This window comes from Protopterus annectens, chromosome 5.part1, assembly GCF_019279795.1.
Source record: "Protopterus annectens isolate FY-2018-M chromosome 5.part1, PAN1.0, whole genome shotgun sequence".
Lineage (NCBI taxonomy): Eukaryota > Metazoa > Chordata > Ceratodontiformes > Protopteridae > Protopterus > Protopterus annectens.
In genome coordinates this window covers 286610430-286628914 of record NC_056736.1, presented here as the reverse complement: position 1 = coordinate 286628914, position 18485 = coordinate 286610430, and the positions used below count along the sequence as shown (strand labels likewise).

Genomic DNA, 18485 nt, shown 5'->3' with positions numbered 1-18485 from the left:
CTGTCGACTCTGGGATTCCGGATACTGGCTAAGGCTCTTTCCACCCCTATAGTGCCTTCTTTTAGGCAAGTTTCAAATAATAAATTCACCACCGTAACAGGAACAGGCAAGCAAAAACTGAGGGTAATGCTACTCAATCCTAGAAATCTAAATCTCAAAATGCACTCACTAGAGGCACTCCTTAAAATGGAGAACATCGATATCTGTGCAGTGACTGAGACTTGATTCAAGGCTCTAGAGAGCACCCCTGCATTACCAGGCTATAACTCATACCCCACTTTTCGGCCATCTAACCTGGACCAGAACACCAAAGGTGGAGGTGTGTCCATATTCATTAAGGATATCCACACCCCCAGGCTAGTTGTGTAACATATAATGCATCCGAGATTATCCAAGTGCAACTAACACTGGGCAAAACTGCAATCCAAATTGTAGCTTGCTACAGATCCCCCACCATACCCCAGGATTCTTACTCCTCTTTTCTTGATATACTGGAAAATATTTGGGTTCAACCAAACACCCTAATAATGGGTGATTTCAACCAGCCCACCATTAACTGGGAAAACTACTCATGTAACACCTCCTTCGCTCAACACTTTCTGGAATTCATAAATTTCAATGCCCTGGATCAACTTATCCATATCTCCCACCAGTGGCAACAATATCCTTGACCTAGTCATTACCAACACGAGTGACCGGTGTTCCACACCTGAAATCAACTCCTCGTTGGTCAGATCTGACCATAAGCTAATCACCTTAAATATCCGCATCCCACCCCCACCTACCATTAAGGAAACCACAGTAAAATATTTCTCCAAAGCCAACTTCATGACACCCATGCAGATGGACAATACAGTTACAACTGCTAAATCCTACACAAATGCACCCTATAAGCACTTACACATGTGCATGGATCATGCCATCCCAAACGGACCCAAGATGCTATCCTCCAAAAAAAAGAAGCCAATCTGGCGGTCTCCTGCCATAAACAAACACTACAACAGAAGGAAGAAACTGTTGCAAAAGAGAATAAAATCCCATGAGTGAAGGAGCTGCCTGGTCAGCCTCAGTAAGAAGCTGAGATCCCTTATAAGATCCTCCAAAGCTAGCGACAAAAACAAAATCGCCACTAATTCTAAGGGCAACCACAAAGCATTCTATAGCTATGTCAAGAATCTCAATGGCAACACCCAGATCTACTCAGTTACAGCATAATGGCACAAAAATTACAGAACCAACTGATAGTGCCAACATCCTGGTAGATAGGGTCAGTGCTAACTTTACCCCCCTCTCACTCCCTACAATCACATCTATGCAGGTAAAAGCTGCACTCTCTAAAACCAAAAACACAGCATCCTTGGGACCGGACAACATCCCAGGTTGTATTTTACACAAACTTCAGAATTAATTGGCTCCCTACCTAAGCACCATATTCAATCATAGTCTCACGTCAGGCTTTGTGCCCACTGAATGGCTCACAGCAACAGTTATCCCACTCCACAAAGGGGGAGCCACCAATGATCCTGGGAACTATCGCCCTAATAGCCTGACAAGCCTGGTCTGCAAAGCCATGGAACGCATCATCATGGAACTCAAACAGACAATGGTAACCTCCAAACTCTGGACCACACCCAGTTCGGGTTTGTGAAAGGCAGATCATGCTTTCTGAACCTGATCGACTTCTTTGAGGCAGTCACCAAAGCCGTAGACAAGAGTAAGGTGGTTCACACAGCCTATCTTGACCTCGCCAAAACATTCAATACCATCCACCATTCTGGAATTATAGCTAAACTCACTAAACTAGGTATAAATCCCTATGTCACAAGATGGGTGGCCAACTGGCTCACAGACATAACCCACCTGGTCCCCTGTCAACAAATTATATTCCTGGGAGTAAAAGTTGCAAACTCCAAATATGACTTCAAACCAGTGACAAGTTGAGTACCTCAGGCCTCAGTCCTGGGACTTCTCCTGTTTGGTATCTACTTCTCTGAAGTACAGGTCAACACAAAAGGCCTTCGGCTACAAAGTTCACAGATGACTGCAAACTAGGAGCCAAAGTCGAGTCCCCAAATGATGTGGACATCCTACAGAAGGGTCTCACTGAGACAGATGACTGGTGTCACAGGCATGGCCTCAAGCTCAATGCTAAAAACTGCATGGTTATCCCCTTTGGTAAAAACTCTGTACCCATGAACTACCACATAAACGGCAGTCTACTTAATGCTGAATGTGTGATAAGAAACCTTGGGACCCAGGTGGACAGTAGTCTCTCCTTTGATAATCACATTGCCACAGTAGTCAGGTAATCTTATGTGGCACACCTCATCACAAAAGGGTTCTCATCCAGGAAAAAAGAGGTCACTGTTCCCCTCTACTCAGCACTCATTAGACCCATTATAGATTACAACGCCCCTTATGTACCCTCACAAGATATCCGCAGCAGCTGCCTCAAATAGATGCCCTACACTGACCCTCTCAAAAATCTCCAGCTATACTCTGTAGCATATCGCCTACTCCGAGGAGATGTTAAACCCAGAGCTGTTGGACATGCGACACCTTAAGAAATCCCAATCCCTCAGAGCTACACACTCTAGGGACCTAAACCTTGTCACCACAATAAAGAGGACATGCTGCAGGGATAGATTCCTGTCCCAGAGACTTCCTATACTCTAAAACAAGCTACCCATGTATGTCAAGCAAAGTTCCTCAATAGCACTCTAAGAAAGATCTTGATGAGTGGATGGGAAATAGGAAATACACCCCGGGGATCACTTCTGTGGCTCTGCTCGACAGGGGCACAGGAAATTAACTTTCTTGGGTGGCGTAAGCCAGGGAACTTTGTTGGCTAGGCTTACTTAGGCCCTTGGGCCGATAGCCTAGTACCTACCTATGAACCTATAATGTTATCAGGTACAAGTTAGGAAGAAATTTAATACAAACAGTGCAGCAATCAACTGGAATAAAATGAATGAAGTACAACACCTCAAAATCAGCTTTAGGAAACTTTGTCACAAAGTACAAACAATTTTAGGAAAGGAAAAGGATTTTAGAAACGAATGCTGCAGTATATGTTGGGGAACCACAGCAAAAACAGTTAAACAAGTAAATACATTTTGTTGGGCTCATCCTATTGGCAGATTGTACCACACTTTTCAGCCAGTTTAGCTGTCTTCCAATTACCAGAAATTATGAACATATTTACTATTATACTGCACATATCTTACCTGCAATTGACCACCCAGACTGAATCACAGGTTTTACTGGTTCTGGCTGATGCTGGAAAAGTCTGTTGAATTTGTCCTGCATTTCCTCATGCTTTTTCTCTTCCACCTCCTCTTTAACAGCTTCTTCCCCCTTTGGCTTGTTTTCTTCCTGAAGTTTCCGTCGTCGTTGCTCAATCTCCTCCTGATGTACATAGTCTTGCCACTGTTTCTCCTGATCCTGAACTTGTCTTGTTAACAATAAAAAGACAGTTTTAATAAACACACATGCAACAAACTAGACTTACTACAAATGAGCAGAAAAAGAATAATCTGAAATGGCTGTAGTACTGTTTTTGTACAACATTTTACGGTACCTGCATTTGATTTTTTTTTTAAACTTTCATTAAACTATCTTATCAGACTTTAGCCATGCTTCCATGCTAGTAATCAGTTGCATATATGCTGACTACAGTTTCACAGCTTCTTGCCATGATCAGCTATCAGGACTCCTTTACCAAGTACTTTACATTCGTAAGGATCAGACAGTGCAGAAGTCTGAATGCCAAATTTAAGACCTACTGGCCTTCAAGAAAATTTTCTTCATTTGTACCCCAGCAAGCTACCAGTCATCAACTTCCTCCAGCCAATTAGTAAATTCATTCCCTCATACTCAATGATGACAGTCTGTTGAAAAGGGGCCATTTTACCACCTGTCTGTCTGTAAGATAGCTAGTTGACAGGGCCGAGTGGGAGGGGTAGAACGAAAGTTCTGTGAGTAGATTATAGAGAGAGATTGTGTCAACTACTTTTGATAGGTCAAGAAAAATAGATGAAACCAAGTGGCCTGAATTTCTCATGTGGTATATAGTGTTTGTAAATCTGAGAAGGGCAGCTGTGGTACTGTGGCTGGGATGAAAGCCATGTTGGATATTGGAGAGGAGGTTATTATTGATGAGGTACTTTAAGAATTGTGAATGAATACATTTGTATAGGATTTTTGATAAAGGTGATAAGATAGCTGTAGGCTTAGAGTTGGTTATTTCTGTGCCTAACTGAAAGCTAGGGTCCTCAGACAAAACTCCTAGACATCCAGAACCTCAGAGATCATCTGGTCTCAGTCTGTACTCCGACTGTGCAGCTAAAACCTGGAACAGACTTCCTACATCAGTCAGACCTATTCCTCACCTTAAAGATTTCAGATTTTTACAAGCTGAAAGACACAACAACTAAATTAATTTCTCCAACTCTCATCTCTGTTCTTGCTTTTCACCATCCTAATTTTACTGAAACAGGATTACCTGTCTCCCTTTGAACTTCTCTACTGTAACACACTTCCTCTTCTGCTTTTGAAGTATATCCTCAGAATTACATTACATCTATGATATTAACCTAATTTATCATGTCTATATTGGTAGAATTACAGCTTTTTACCTCTGTAATAATGTATTTTTATCATTGTAATGTTAATTAAATCCTACTGCTAAATCAACTAATGTCTGTCTTGGAGCACATAATTGTGGAACTTTTCTCCCTGGGCCTCTGCTGAAAATGGACACTTCTGTTCAAGTCAGACTTTTTCTGTAAACAAATGTCTATTAATCAATAAATATGAAGCTAGCAGGAGGTCCTCAAGGCTTCTTGATGAGACCTTTTTATTAAATTCCATATCAACACTAAAATTATGAACAAAAAATTACCCTTATGCTGATGATACTACTTAGGTTTACTGGAAACTTCTGAAAAGTATGACAGGGTTACAGTCTGATTTTAATGAAATTCAGAAGGGAGTTCATGGTCATAGTCTAGAGGCTAATGGAGACTGTGTCCTTTTCTTCTCTTTTCCTCACAGACCTCATATTTTGATAACAATGGTTAGCTAATCTGGAATGTATTCAGGGGTTTAATAACAACATTCAATCTAATTTATGCACTGAAATTATAAGCAACAGCATAAAAGAGTCATCCGTACACTGCACTGCTTCATATTCAACAAGTCTGTTGTGCAGGCACTACAAAGGACTGAAAATATGACCTGTTGTTAAGTTTCCTGCTGTAGCAGAAGGTTAGAGTCTCCCAGTCTCCACTTATCTACTGTGTGGCAATGAGTGAGTCAATTAACTTAAACAGTGCTCCTAGACAGAGTCTAAAAAAGTCCACGTGAATCAGTGTGTTCTACCCCAGTTATAAATTACAAAGTCAAGATCGAGAGTAGAAAGGCACTCAGGAATACATCTCTATACTCAGTTGTGGAATACAACTTAATTTTATATTTAGAAGATAAGAAAAATAGTTTTAGGAACTGAAAGTAATTTATAATTCAGCTTATGACTGCAACTTCTTAAAATATTAATCAATGTGATCTGAACAGAACTGTAATGGCATTTAGGTTTTCCAAAGTACATCTGTTGGTATTAGTTATTAGTACATCTGTTGGTATTAGTTATTTCATTATGAAAATTCTATCAAAACTCATTCGACAGACACCATCAAGGGAAATTCGACTGAAAGTGATTTAGCTTTATCCATAAGTTAAAGAGCAGCATGAAGTATTTGCAGCCAACTCACAACATATGCTGCTATTTTTGATACACTTGCTTTTTTCAACAAGTCTAAAAAGGTTGTAAATTTTATATATTCAAGATGTAATGTTGTAGCCATACTGAAAGCATACAACTGGGTTACTGAAATGAACACAGATTAAATTCATATTACTTATTTTCCATCTCGCTTTTATTTTTATCCTATTTTAAACTTCATTTTCATTTCATGCCACTGTCTAGATATGCCTTATAAAGAAATTACTTCCTTTCCTATTAACTCTCATATAATTTGCACTAACCATTCTTCACATGCCTATCATTTTGACTAAAAGTGAAGTACCAGCTCCTCATGTTTACTTCATTACCATGCATCTTTATCTTGTTGTTTTATCAATGCGTGATCTGGAATAGTAAGTGTATGTATTAAAGCTTTAAATTAAATACACTGTAAATAAATTCTGGGTCTGTCTGCTTTCATCCTACTGAATTTACATCTTCCATATCAAATATTCTCATATATGTTGAATAAATCTGTCTTCTTTTGTTATCTGCTTACCTCTAGGTCCCCTAATACATCTTAATTACTGCAAATCAAGTACCAGTCCTCACCCATAAATAATATTCCTTACTGAAAGCTGATAACTTATCTCAAAATTTTTTAAGCCTCATAATACCAGGTTCTGGTGGAGAAGAAATACATGCTAGGCTTGCTAGCATAGTCCTCCTCCCTTGCCTATAGCCCTTTACTACTACAAATCTAGTACAGTTTTCTTTCCGTCTTCTATTTCTACTGGAACTCCTATAGCTATTGGTTGTATTACTCCTTTTTTCATTTCTCACCAAAATACTGCTGCATGTCCATCCTGAATTACTTTTTTGTCAAATTCACATCTTCATTTTTAGTCTAATTTAACTCCTGTTAACAAAGCTATTTGTATCCTACATTTCTTGATATAATTCAATACTCTTAAGCTTTGTCTGCACCTTTAAGGCCATTTGGATTCCCTTACAATATTAACAGTGTAGTCATTATGAAAGAAAGCTAATTTGGCACACACTAATGCTTGACAGGCTTGGTCTATTATAGGTTCATAGGTTCATACTAGGCTATCTGCCCAAGGGCATTTATAAGCCTAACCCAGAGTTTTGTGGCTTTCGCCACCCCTTTAGTTTGGAGGATACTATGTCCATTATTTTGCTGTGCCTCTGTCAAGCAGTGACACTGAGATAATCCCTGGGGTATATCTGAGATCTCCCATCCATTGGTCAAGATTTCTCTTGAACAAAGCCAGCGAGGTGCTCTGCCTCACATGTACCGGGATTTTGTTCCACAGCATAGGGAGTCTCTGGGTGATGAATCTGTCCCCTCCAGCACGTCCTATTAATAACCGTGTCAAGGTTTAAGTCTCCCGCCCTTGTAGTTCTGAGGGATCTAGATTTTTTGAGGTGAAGCATGTTCATCAATTCTGGATTGGACATGGCCTTGTATGTCAGGCACAGGTCACCTCTGAGCAGACGGTAAGCAACTAAATAGAGCTGGAGTTCCTTCAGTCGGGCAGCATAGGACATATTTTTGAGACCCTTTATCCTTTTGGTGAGGAACTTTTGGGGCCTTTCCAGTTGCTGCAGGTGTTGTGTCAGATACACTCCGAATGGGGCATTGTACTCAATCATTGGTCTGATGAGTGATGAGTACAGGGGGACGATGACTTCCCTTGATCTAGATGTGAATCCCTTCATGATCAGGTGGGCAATGTAGAAGGTCTTCCTAACTACTTTGGCAACGTGAGTGTCAAACGAAAGGTTACTGTCAACCTGGGTCCCCAGATCCCTGATAACCTCTTCTGTGCTTAGTGGGTTGCCGCCTATATGGTAGCTAGGGGTAACCTTGTTTTTCCCGAAGGGTATGACTATGCATTTTGTGGCGCTTAACTTTAGGCCATGGCACTGGCACCAGTTATCCGTTTCTATAAGACTCTACTGAAGGATATCTGTGACAGATGTGTTCTCAACTATGGCCAGTTTGCAGTCATCTGCAAATTTTGTCAGCCATAATCCTCCTGTGTTTGCTTGTACTTCTGAAAAGTAGATGCCGAACAGGAGTGGGCCCAGGACTGAGCCCTGTGGGACACCACTTGTGACAGGCTTTGAGTCTGACATGGCGCCAGCAACTCTGACCCTGTGGGTTCTGTCACTTAGCCAGTTTGCAACCCATCTTGTGACGTATGGGTTTACATTTAAGCTGATGAGTTTTTCAATGATACCTGAGTGGGGTATTGTGTCGAAAGCCTTTGCCAGGTCGAGGTAGGCTGTGTGGACTGCCTTTCCCTCATCAATGGCCTTGGTGACTGTTTCAAAAAAAGTCAACCAAGTTTTAAAGGCATGATCTGCCTTTGACAAAGCCAAACTGGGTCGGATCCAAAGTCTGCAAGTCCCCTATGTCTTTATTTATGAGTTCCATTATGATCCTCTCCATAGCTTTGCAGATCAGGCTTGTCAAGCTAATGGGACGGTAATTTCCAGGGTCGGTGGAGGCACCGCCTTTGTGAAGTGGGACCACAGTTGCCGTACACCACTCCTTAGGCACGTATCCTGAGGTGAGGCTAAGATTAAACAGCTGCCCTAACTGCGGGTTTAATTCCTCATTGAGTTCGTGGAGCACACAACCGGGGACACCATCTGGTCTCATGGATGCTGTGTTTTTTGCCTTGGACAGAGCAGTTCTCACCTGAGCGTTAGAGATGTTTGGGGGGTTACAATCCTCTGGTATAAATATCTCACCTTTTGGGGGGGGGGGGGAGTTTGCACTGAACCTGTCAGCCAGTATATGTTGGCAATGTCTGTAGGTTCAGTAATTTTTACATCATTTTGAACTAATTCTGAGCATATCTGGGAGTTTCCTCCCAGGTTTCTAACATAGCTAAAGAAGGCCTTATGATTGTCTTTTGAGTCCTTAGCGATTTTTCTCTCAAAATTTGCCTTGGATGATTTTATGAGAGCTCTTAGTTTTTTACTTATAATGATCAAAGGTGTTTTCCCTTTTAAGGATTTTGCCCTATCTTGTAGTAGCTTCCTCCTTTTGTTGTAGAGTTTGTTTATGGCTGGGGTCCACCAGACTGGACGCTTGCCTTTGGTACAAAGAGTCTTTGTTTTGTTTGGGATTGCCTGATCCATGCAGTCCTGTAGGTGCTGGTAGAAGGCATTTGTAAGTGATTCAGCGGCTTGAGTAATGGTTTCCGCAGGCTCGGGGGCCTTAAGAGACCACACCAGTCTTTAGAAGTGTGAAGTCGGCTTTTGAGAAGTTCTTCACTGTGGTCTTTTTTATCTCAGGTGGGGGCGGGATGTGGACTTCCAGTGAGATTAGTTTATGGTCTGATCTCACCAGTGAGGGGTATACTTCCGGTGTTGAACATTGTGACCCCATGTTCGTGATGATGAGATCTAGTATGTTTTCTCCTCTTGTGGGGATGGTGACTAGTTGTTCCATGGCATTTGAGTTTATGAACTCTAGGAACCTTTGGGCTAGAGTGTTGGGGCTTGAGTAGTGATCCCAGTCTATATTTGGGTAGTTGAAGTCACCTAATATGATGGTGTTTGGAGATGCATTTATCCCCTCCAGTGTTTTCAGGAAAGCTATGTGAGGTTCCTGAGATTGAGAGGGTGGCCTGTAACATGCTACAAATTGCAGAGCAGTCTTGCCTATGGTTAACTGCACCTGGATGGTCTCCGATGCATCGTGCGTAGCCACCAACCTTGAGGTGTGGGTGTCCTTGATGAATATAGACACCCCCCTCCCTTCTTGGTGTTGTCCGGATTTTGGGGCCGGAACGCATGATATGAGGTAAAACCTGATAGTGCCGGGGTGCTCTCTGGAGCCTTGAACCAGGTTTCAGTCACAGCACAGACATCGATGTTCTCCATACTGAGAAGGGCCTCAAGTGTGTGCATCTTGAGGTTGAGACTTCTGGCATTGAGCAGCATTACCCTTAGTTTTTTCCTTTTTTGTGTTCTAGGGTGGTAGGTTTAGAATTTGAACCTTGCCTAAAAAAAGGCACTATGGGGATGGCAAGAGCCTTTGCCAATATCCGGAAGCCCAGGGGTGACAGGTGCAAGCCGTCCCTTGCGAAGCAGCGTGGCTTGTCCAGCATGTCATCCCAGGCAGACAGACATTGGATCCCCTTTGAATGACACCAGAGTTTAAGCTAATTATTAAAGGTGATCATCTTGTCTCTGTATTGTGGCATCATTCTTGGTGAAGGTAGGATACTGCTCAAGGTCAGGGTCATACCTGCCTGGGCTACATAATCAGAGAGCTCCTCTATGTCTCTTTTCATGTAGTCCAAGGAGGTACGTCTCAGGTCGTTCACACCAGCGTGGACAATGACAGAGTCGTACTTGTACCTGCTGTTGAGAGACCTGAGTGCTTGCGTTATGTGGCGGATTCTAGCCCCCGACAGGCAGCTTACTGTGACCTTTTCCTTACTCAATCTGGTGAGCGGGACGTCAGTGTGTCTGACTATGGAGTCACCAATGACGAGTGTGTCTGGCATTGTGTTTGGCCTTAAGGGCTGTGACTGTTTGGCACACTGACTATGTGAGTTGCATGTGTTGTGTCCTGAGGTGGCAGTTGTTTGGGTGTCTGCTTTGGTGGCCTCTGCTGTTTTCGTAGATTTTTGATCAGAGCCTCCGAGTATGTCTGTGTATTTATGTGTATGATTTGAAGTTGTGATAGTACTATGTGAGACTGGGTTTGTGGTATGTGTGGTTACCTTCTCCTCCTGTCTGGTCTTGCCAGTCCTGTGTTGAGAGAGCTCAGCCTCCAGTTTGGCTATATAGTTGCATCTCTCGCATGTATTTGTGTTTCGTGGAAGGAGAGGGTTGTCCGTGTACATGAGACAATTGTAACATTGCCTCAATATTCCCAGATTCACCAGCTGAGCAGGAGAGGACACTAGCAACTGATCCCTCGACATGCTAGAAGGAATAGACAAAGACTTTAAAAAGACTCCGGGGGATGTGGGTGATCGAAAAGGGGATTTTGGCTGGTGGGGTACTATGTATAATAAAAGTGCTATATCAAAGTAAAAAAAATACTTTAGGAGCAAGTGCTAGACTTTACAGATAAAGAATAGTCTACTTAAGAATTAAGTAGAGCCGAACTTTTTAGATATAGAATACGCTGGTTTGATCAGCAGTACAGTTCAAGGAAGGCTGTTTTAAGGGAAAATTTGAAGAGTGGACTCTAGGTAGCCCGAATAGTTTAACCTTGATTAACCGCTGCTGCTCTTGTGTGCTCCTGTAGCAACTCCGCGCTAAAGCGTGCTTTATAGCAGGGGGCTGGAAAAGACAGGAAATGACCCAAAATGGCCAATAAACTACAAGTTACTGCCTTAAACCATTCCTCTGAGGACAAACAGGCAGCTCAGTACTCCCCACTCTCACTGGTGAGTAAAGAAACTTCCCCCTGACCAAACAAGGAAAATGGAGAAACACAGGAACCAAGACAAAGCCCAGGGATCAGCAAAATCTGATCACTGGAAAGTACAGTTTTGTACCTACCATAAATGTAGATGTCCGAACTGGATAGCATCTGCAGTCATAACAAGTGGGTTGTCCTGTCGTCAGGCAGCCCTGCAGTCGGCCGGATTCCAAAGTCCGGTCCGCTTCGCTGATGTCGCACTCCACCCGACGTCATCTCTGGTCTTCGTATAAAAGCATCAGCCGGCCATTTTCCTCAGTGTTTCTTGCCCCAGATGCCAGTAGCCCTCTTGCAGGCTAAAATTTGGATAGATGCCAATGTTTCCAAATAGATAGAGGTAAACACAACAATAAGCATGTATGTACATATATACAAACAAATACACCATAAAAGACTCCCCCCCAACAGCAAGCTATTAGGAGGGTAAACACCCTAGGAGTACCACAGAGGGAAGGAGGAGGCTAATCCTGACTGCAGATGCTATCCAGTTCGGACATCTACATTTATGCTAGGTACAAAACTGTACTATGTCCTTCATGGTTGCATCTGCAGTCTCAACAAGTGGGTAGAATACCATAGCCAACTAGGGGAGGAGGATAAAAGTAGATTATGGTGTGTTTAGGATCCCTTGCAGTACAGCAGTGGCAAACCCTGCTCGGGATCTGGAATAAAGAGGCAAATTATAATGCTTGGCAAATGTATGCACGGAGGTCCAAGTAGCCGCCTCAATAATGTCTTTGGTTGCCACTCCTCGTAAGAAGGCTGTGGTAGTGGCTGTTGCCCTTGTAGAATGAGGTCTTATGTTCTGTGGAATTGGTTTTCCATGGAAGGAGTAACAGTATCGTATGCAATTTCCTATCCATTTGGAGATTGTCTGTTTGGAAATAGCTTTTCCTTCCCTTCCTGCTGCATAGGCTACAAAGAGTTGGTCAGTCTTTCTGCTATTTTTTGTTCTGTCCAAGTAGTAGCGTAGCTGTCTATGTACATCCAAGGTATGCAGTATTCTTTCCCCTCTGTTTTGTGGGTTGGGAAAGAAGGTAGGTAGGTGGATTGTCTGGTTTAAAGACACTCTGGATACCACCTTGGGCATAAATGTTGGGTTAGTCCTCAAGGACACTCTATCTTGGTGGAAGATTAGGAAGGGTTGCACTGCCATTAAGGCCTGTAGTTCTGAAACCCTCCTTGCTGAAGTAATTGCCAGTAGGAAAGCAGTTTTCCATGACAGGTGTTGTAGGTCTGCTGTTGCTGCTGGTTCAAAGGGTGATAGTGTCAACTTTTCTAGCACAAAGTTTAAATCCCAAGCTGGTAATGGTGGTTTCCTTGGAGGTTTTACATTCTTGATTCCTCTGAGGAACTGCCTGAGCAAAGGGTGCGAAAAACAGGTGGATCAAAGCTGTATTCTGCTGAAATAGCTGATGCATGTATCTTGATGGAGGAGTAGGACAGGCCTGAATGAAGAAGTTCGCCAGATACTCCAGAATGTTAGGTATATCTATGTTTGACACATCTTTTCCTCTTTCCGTGCTCCAAATGACAAACCTTTTCCATTTTCCAGCATAGTTCCTTCTTGTTGAAGGTCTGCGTGCTTCAAGAATAATGTCTTTAACTCTTTGGGAAAGTTCTGGATTAGCTGCTGCTATGTGATGTTCCATGCAGTCAGTTGCAGCGTTTTAGGTTTGGATGTATGATGCTGTAGTTGTTCTGAGTTAACATCAAAGGCATCAGTGGTATTGGCCACATATTGTTCCGAGACATGCTCTTCAGTAGTGGGTACCAGTGTTGTCTTGGCCAGTTTGGAGCTATCAGGATTATCCTTGGACGTTCTTCCCTTATTTTTAGCAGTACCTTGTGTATCAAAGGAAGAGGTGGGAATGCATATGCTGTTAGGCCTTTCCAGTTGAAGGAGAGTGAGTCCACTTTCCATGCTAGTGGGTGGAATGTCCTTGTGCAGAATTTTTGAGCTGGTAATTGAGAGGTGATGCAAATAGGTCTATCAAGTGCATTCCCCATTTCTTTGAGATGGTCTTGAAGATGTCCGGGTGCAGCTTCCATTCGTGGGCATCCGGTGGTTCTGCTTAATATGTCTGCCAGAGTATTGTCTTTCCCTGGTACAAATATTGCCTGTAACTTTTTTGGGGTGGGGGGTTGTAGCTTTTTAGGGGGGCCCAATTTAATTCAAATTTGTATCCTACATTTCTTGATATAATTCAATACTCTTAAGTTTTGTCTGCACCTTTAAGGCCATTTGGATTCCCTTACAATATTAACAGTGTAGTCATTATGAAAGAAAGCTAATTTGGCACACACTAATGCTTGACAGGCTTGGTCTATTATAGGTTCATAGGTTCATACTAGGCTATCTGCCCAAGGGCATTTATAAGCCTAACCCAGATTTTTGTGGCTTTCGCCACCCCTTTAGTTTGGAGGATACTATGTCCATTATTTTGCTGTGCCTCTGTCAAGCAGTGACACTGACATAATCCCTGGGGTATATCTGCTATCTCCCATCCATTGGTCAAGATTTCTCTTGAACAAAGCCAGCGAGGTGCTCTGCCTCACATGTACCGGGATTTTGTTCCACAGCATAGGGAGTCTCTGGGTGATGAATCTGTCCCCTCCAGCACGTCCTATTAATAACCGTGTCAAGGTTTAAGTCTCCTTCCTTGTAGTTCTGAGGGATCTAGATTTTTTGAGGTGAAGCATGTTCATCAATTCTGGGTTGGACATGGCCTTGTATGTCAGGCACAGGTCACCTCTGAGCAGACGGTAAGCAACTAAATAGAGCTGGAGTTCCTTCAGTCGGGCAGCATAGGACATATTTTTGAGACCCTTTATCCTTTTGGTGAGGAACTTTTGGGGCCTTTCCAGTTGCTGCAGGTGTTGTGTCAGATACACTAATGGGGCATTGTACTCAATCATTGGTCTGATGAGTGATGAGTACAGGGGACGATGACTTCCTTGATCTAGATGTGAATCCCTTCATGATGAGGTGGGGAATGTAGAAGGTCTTCCTAACTACTATGGCAACGTGAGTGTCAAACGAAGGTTACTGTCAACCTGGGTCCCCAGATCCCTGATAACCTCTTCTGTGCTTAGTGGGTTGCCGCCTATATGGTAGCTAGGTAACCTTGTTTTTCCCAAGGGTATGACTATGCATTTTTGGCGTTAACTTTAGGCCATGGCTCTGGCACCAGTTATCCGCTTCTATAAGACCCTTCTGAAGGATATCTGTGTCAGATGTGTTCTCAACTATGACCCAGTTTGCAGTCATCTGCAAATTTTGTCAGCGATAATCCTCCTGTGTTTGCTTGTACTTCTGAAAAGTAGATGCTTAACAGGAGTGGGCCCAGGACTGAGCCCTGTGGGACACCACTTGTGACAGGCTTTGAGTCTGACATGGCGCCAGCAACTCTGACCCTGTGGGTTCTGTCACTTAGCCAGTTTGCAACCCATCTTGTGACGTATGGGTTTACATTTGCTGATGAGTTTTTCAATGATACCAGAGTGGGTATTGTGTCGAAAGCCTTTGCCAGGTCGAGGTAGGCTGTGTGGACTGCCTTTCCCTCATCAATGGCCTTGGTGACTGTTTCAAAAAGACAACCCAGTTTTAAAGGCATGTACCTCCCTTGTCAAAGCCAAACTGGGTCGGATCCCAAGTCTGCAAGCCCCCCCATGTCTTTATTTTTTAGTTCCATTATGATCCTCCATAGCTTTGCAGATCAGGCTTGTCAAGCTGATGGGACGGTAATTTCCAGGGTCGGTGGAGGCACCGCCTTTGTAAAGTGGGACCACAGTTGCCGTGACGCCACTCCTTAGGCACGTATCCTGAGGTGAGGCTAAGATTAAACAGCTGCCCTAACTGCGGGTTTAATTCCTCATTGAGTTCGTGGAGCACACAACCGGGACACCATCTGGTCTCATGGATGCTGTGGTTTTGCCTTGACAGAGCAGTTCTCACCTGAGCGCTAGAGATGTTTGGGGGGTTACAATCCTCTGGTATAGATATCTCACCTTTGGAGTTTGCACTGAACCTGTCAGCCAGTATATGTTGGCAATGTCTGTAGGTTCAGTAATTTTTACATCATTTTGAACTAATTCTGAGCATATCTGGGAGTTTCCTCCCAGGTTTCTAACATAGCTAAAGAAGGCCTTATGATTGTCTTTGAGTCCTTAGCGATTTTTCTCTCAAAATTTGCCTTGGATGATTTTATGAGAGCTCTTAGTTTTTTACTTATAATGATCAAAGGTGTTTTCCCTTTTAAGGATTTTGCCCTATCTTGTAGTAGCTTCCTCCTTTTGTTGTAGAGTTTGTTTATGGCTGGGGTCCACCAGACTGGACGCTTGCCTTTGGTACAAAGAGTCTTTGTTTTGTTTGGGATTGCCTGATCCATGCAGTCCTGTAGGTGCTGGTAGAAGGCATTTGTAAGTGATTCAGCGGCTTGAGTAATGGTTTCCGCAGGCTCGGGGGCCTTAAGAGACCACACCAGTCTTTAGAAGTGTGAAGTCGGCTTTTGAGAAGTTCTTCACTGTGGTCTTTTTATCTCAGGTGGGGGGGGTGTGGACTTCCAGTGAGATTAGTTTATGGTCTGATCTCACCAGTGAGGGGTATACTTCCGGTGTTGAACATTGTGACCCCATGTTCGTGATGATGAGATCTAGTATGTTTTCTCCTCTTGTGGGGATGGTGACTAGTTGTTCCATGGCATTTGAGTTTATGAACTCTAGGAACCTTTGGGCTAGAGTGTTGGGGCTTGAGTAGTGATCCCAGTCTATATTTGGGTAGTTGAAGTCACCTAGTATGATGGTGCTTGGAGATGCATTTATCCCCCCCAGTGTTTTCAGGAAAGCTATGTGAGGTTCCTGAGATTGAGAGGGTGGCCTGTAACATGCTACAAATTGCAGAGCAGTCTTGCCTATGGTTAACTGCACCTGGATGGTCTCCGATGCATCGTGCGTTGCCACCAACCTTGAGGTGTGGGTGTCCTTGATGAATATAGACACCCCCCCCTCCCTTCTTGGTGTTGTCCGGATTTTGGGGCCGGAACGCATGATATGAGGTAAAACCTGATAGTGCCGGGGTGCTCTCTGGAGCCTTGAACCAGGTTTCAGTCACAGCACAGACATCGATGTTCTCCATACTGAGAAGGGCCTCGAGTGTGTGCATCTTGAGGTTGAGATTTCTGGCACTGAGCAGCATTACCCTTAGTTTTTTCCTTTTTTGTGTTCTAGGGTGGTAGGTTTAGAATTTGAGCCTTGCCTAAAAAAAGGCACTATGAGGATGGCAAGAGCCTTTGCCAATATCCGGAAGCCCAGGGTGACAGGTGCAAGCCGTCCCTTGCGAAGCAGCGTGGCTTGTCCAGCATGTCATCCCAGGCAGACAGACATTGGATCCCCTTTGAATGACACCAGAGTTTAAGCCAATTATTAAAGGTGATCATCTTGTCTCTGTATTGTGGCATCATTCTTGGTGAAGGTAGGATACTGCTCAAGGTCAGGGTCATACCTGCCTGGGCTACATAATCAGAGAGCTCCTCTATGTCTCTTTTCATGTAGTCCAAGGAGGTACGTCCCAGGTCGTTCACACCAGCGTGGAAAATGACAGAGTCGTACTTGTACCTGCTGTTGAGAGACCTGAGTGCTTGCGTTATGTGGCGGATTCTAGCGCCCGACAGGCAGCTTACTGTGACCTTTTCCTTACTCAATCTGGTGAGCGAGATGTCAGTGTGTCTGACTATGGAGTCACCAATGACGAGTGTGTCTGGCATTGTGTTTGGCCTTAAGAGCTGTGACTGTTTGGCACACTGACTATGTGAGTTGCATGTGTTGTGTCCTGAGGTGGCAGTTGTTTGGGTGTCTGCTTTGGTGGCCTCTGCTGTTTTCGTAGATTTTTGATCAGAGCCTCCGAGTATGTCTTTGTGTATTTATGTGTATGATTTGAAGTTGTGATAGTACTATGTGAGACTGGGTTTGTGGTATGTGTGGTTACCTTCTCCTCCTGTCTGGTCTTGCCAGTCCTATGTTGAGAGAGCTCAGCCTCCAGTTTGGCTATATAGTTGCATCTCTCGCATGTATTTGTGTTTTGTGGAAGAAGGAGAGGGTTGTCCGTGTACATGAGACAATTGTAACATTGCCTCAATATTCCCAGATTCACCAGCTGAGCAGGAGAGGACACTAGCAACTGATCCCTCGACATGCTAGAAGGAATAGACAAAGACTTTAAAAAGACTCCGGGGGATGTGGGTGATCGAAAAGGGGATTTTGGCTGGTGGGGTACTATGTATAATAAAAGTGCTATATCAAAGTAAAAAAAATACTTTAGGAGCAAGTGCTAGACTTTACAGATAAAGAATAGTCTACTTAAGAATGAAGTAGAGCTGAACTTTTTAGATATAGAATACGCTGGTTTGATCAGCAGTACAGTTCAAGGAAGGCTGTTTTAAGGGAAAATTTGAAGAGTAGACTTTAGGTAGCCCGAATAGTTTAACCTTGATTAACCGCCGCTGCTCTTGTGTGCTCCTGTAGCAACTCCGCACTAAAGCGTGCTTTATAGCAGGGGGCTGGAAAAGACAGGAAATGACTCAAAATGGCCAATAAACTACAAGTTACTGCCTTAAACCACTCCTCTGAGGACAAACAGGCAGCTCAGTACTCCCCACCCTCACTGGTGAGTAAAGAAACTTCCCCCTGACCAAACAAGGAAAATGGAGAAACACAGGAACCAAGACAAAGCCCAGGGATCAGCAAAATCTGATCACTGGAACAAACTATTAGTAAAGTATGGAAAGCAAGAGTATTTTTTTTTGTTTTTTTAAGTTTTTTTACAGATAGGCAGAAAATACAATAAATGTTGTGTTTTTCGACTAATTGCTATCAAAAGCTAGTACACAATTAAGCACATGCTTCTCATCTTCATTTAAACGTATGTCACATTTTTCAGACTCTATGCTTCAATGAAAACAGTTGAAAAAATTCAAACCCCTCAACCTCTTTTAACTTGGGAAAAACACAATAAACTATGTACATTTCCAACAAATGAAGTTTACCCCTCCAAAAAGACGTTGGCTCAAATTATCAGCTGCACCCAAAGGCACTACATAACCTATAGTTAAGGTTACTCATGCTAAACAGCATGTTACAGGCTGTATTCCCTTTTACGTTGACTACTAGCCATTCTTTTGTTATGTCTATTCCCTCCCAGATGGGAAAAGCAGCTTGCATGCTTTCAGTAAACATCAACTTTTAGCCCTAACAAAAAGTACA

The 18485-nt window shown here is 43.2% G+C and overlaps 1 protein-coding gene across 1 annotated transcript in view; it reads right to left on the bottom strand.

The window, feature by feature from the left end:
• The window catches only part of ITSN1 (intersectin 1), a 2682533-nt gene that overhangs the window by 1699130 nt on the left and 964918 nt on the right, over positions 1–18485 (bottom strand). Inside the window, exon 15 of the mRNA XM_044072770.1 lies at positions 3228–3454. Coding sequence (XP_043928705.1) covers positions 3228–3454 — 227 coding nt within the window. The remainder of the gene's footprint in view (positions 1–3227; positions 3455–18485) is intronic.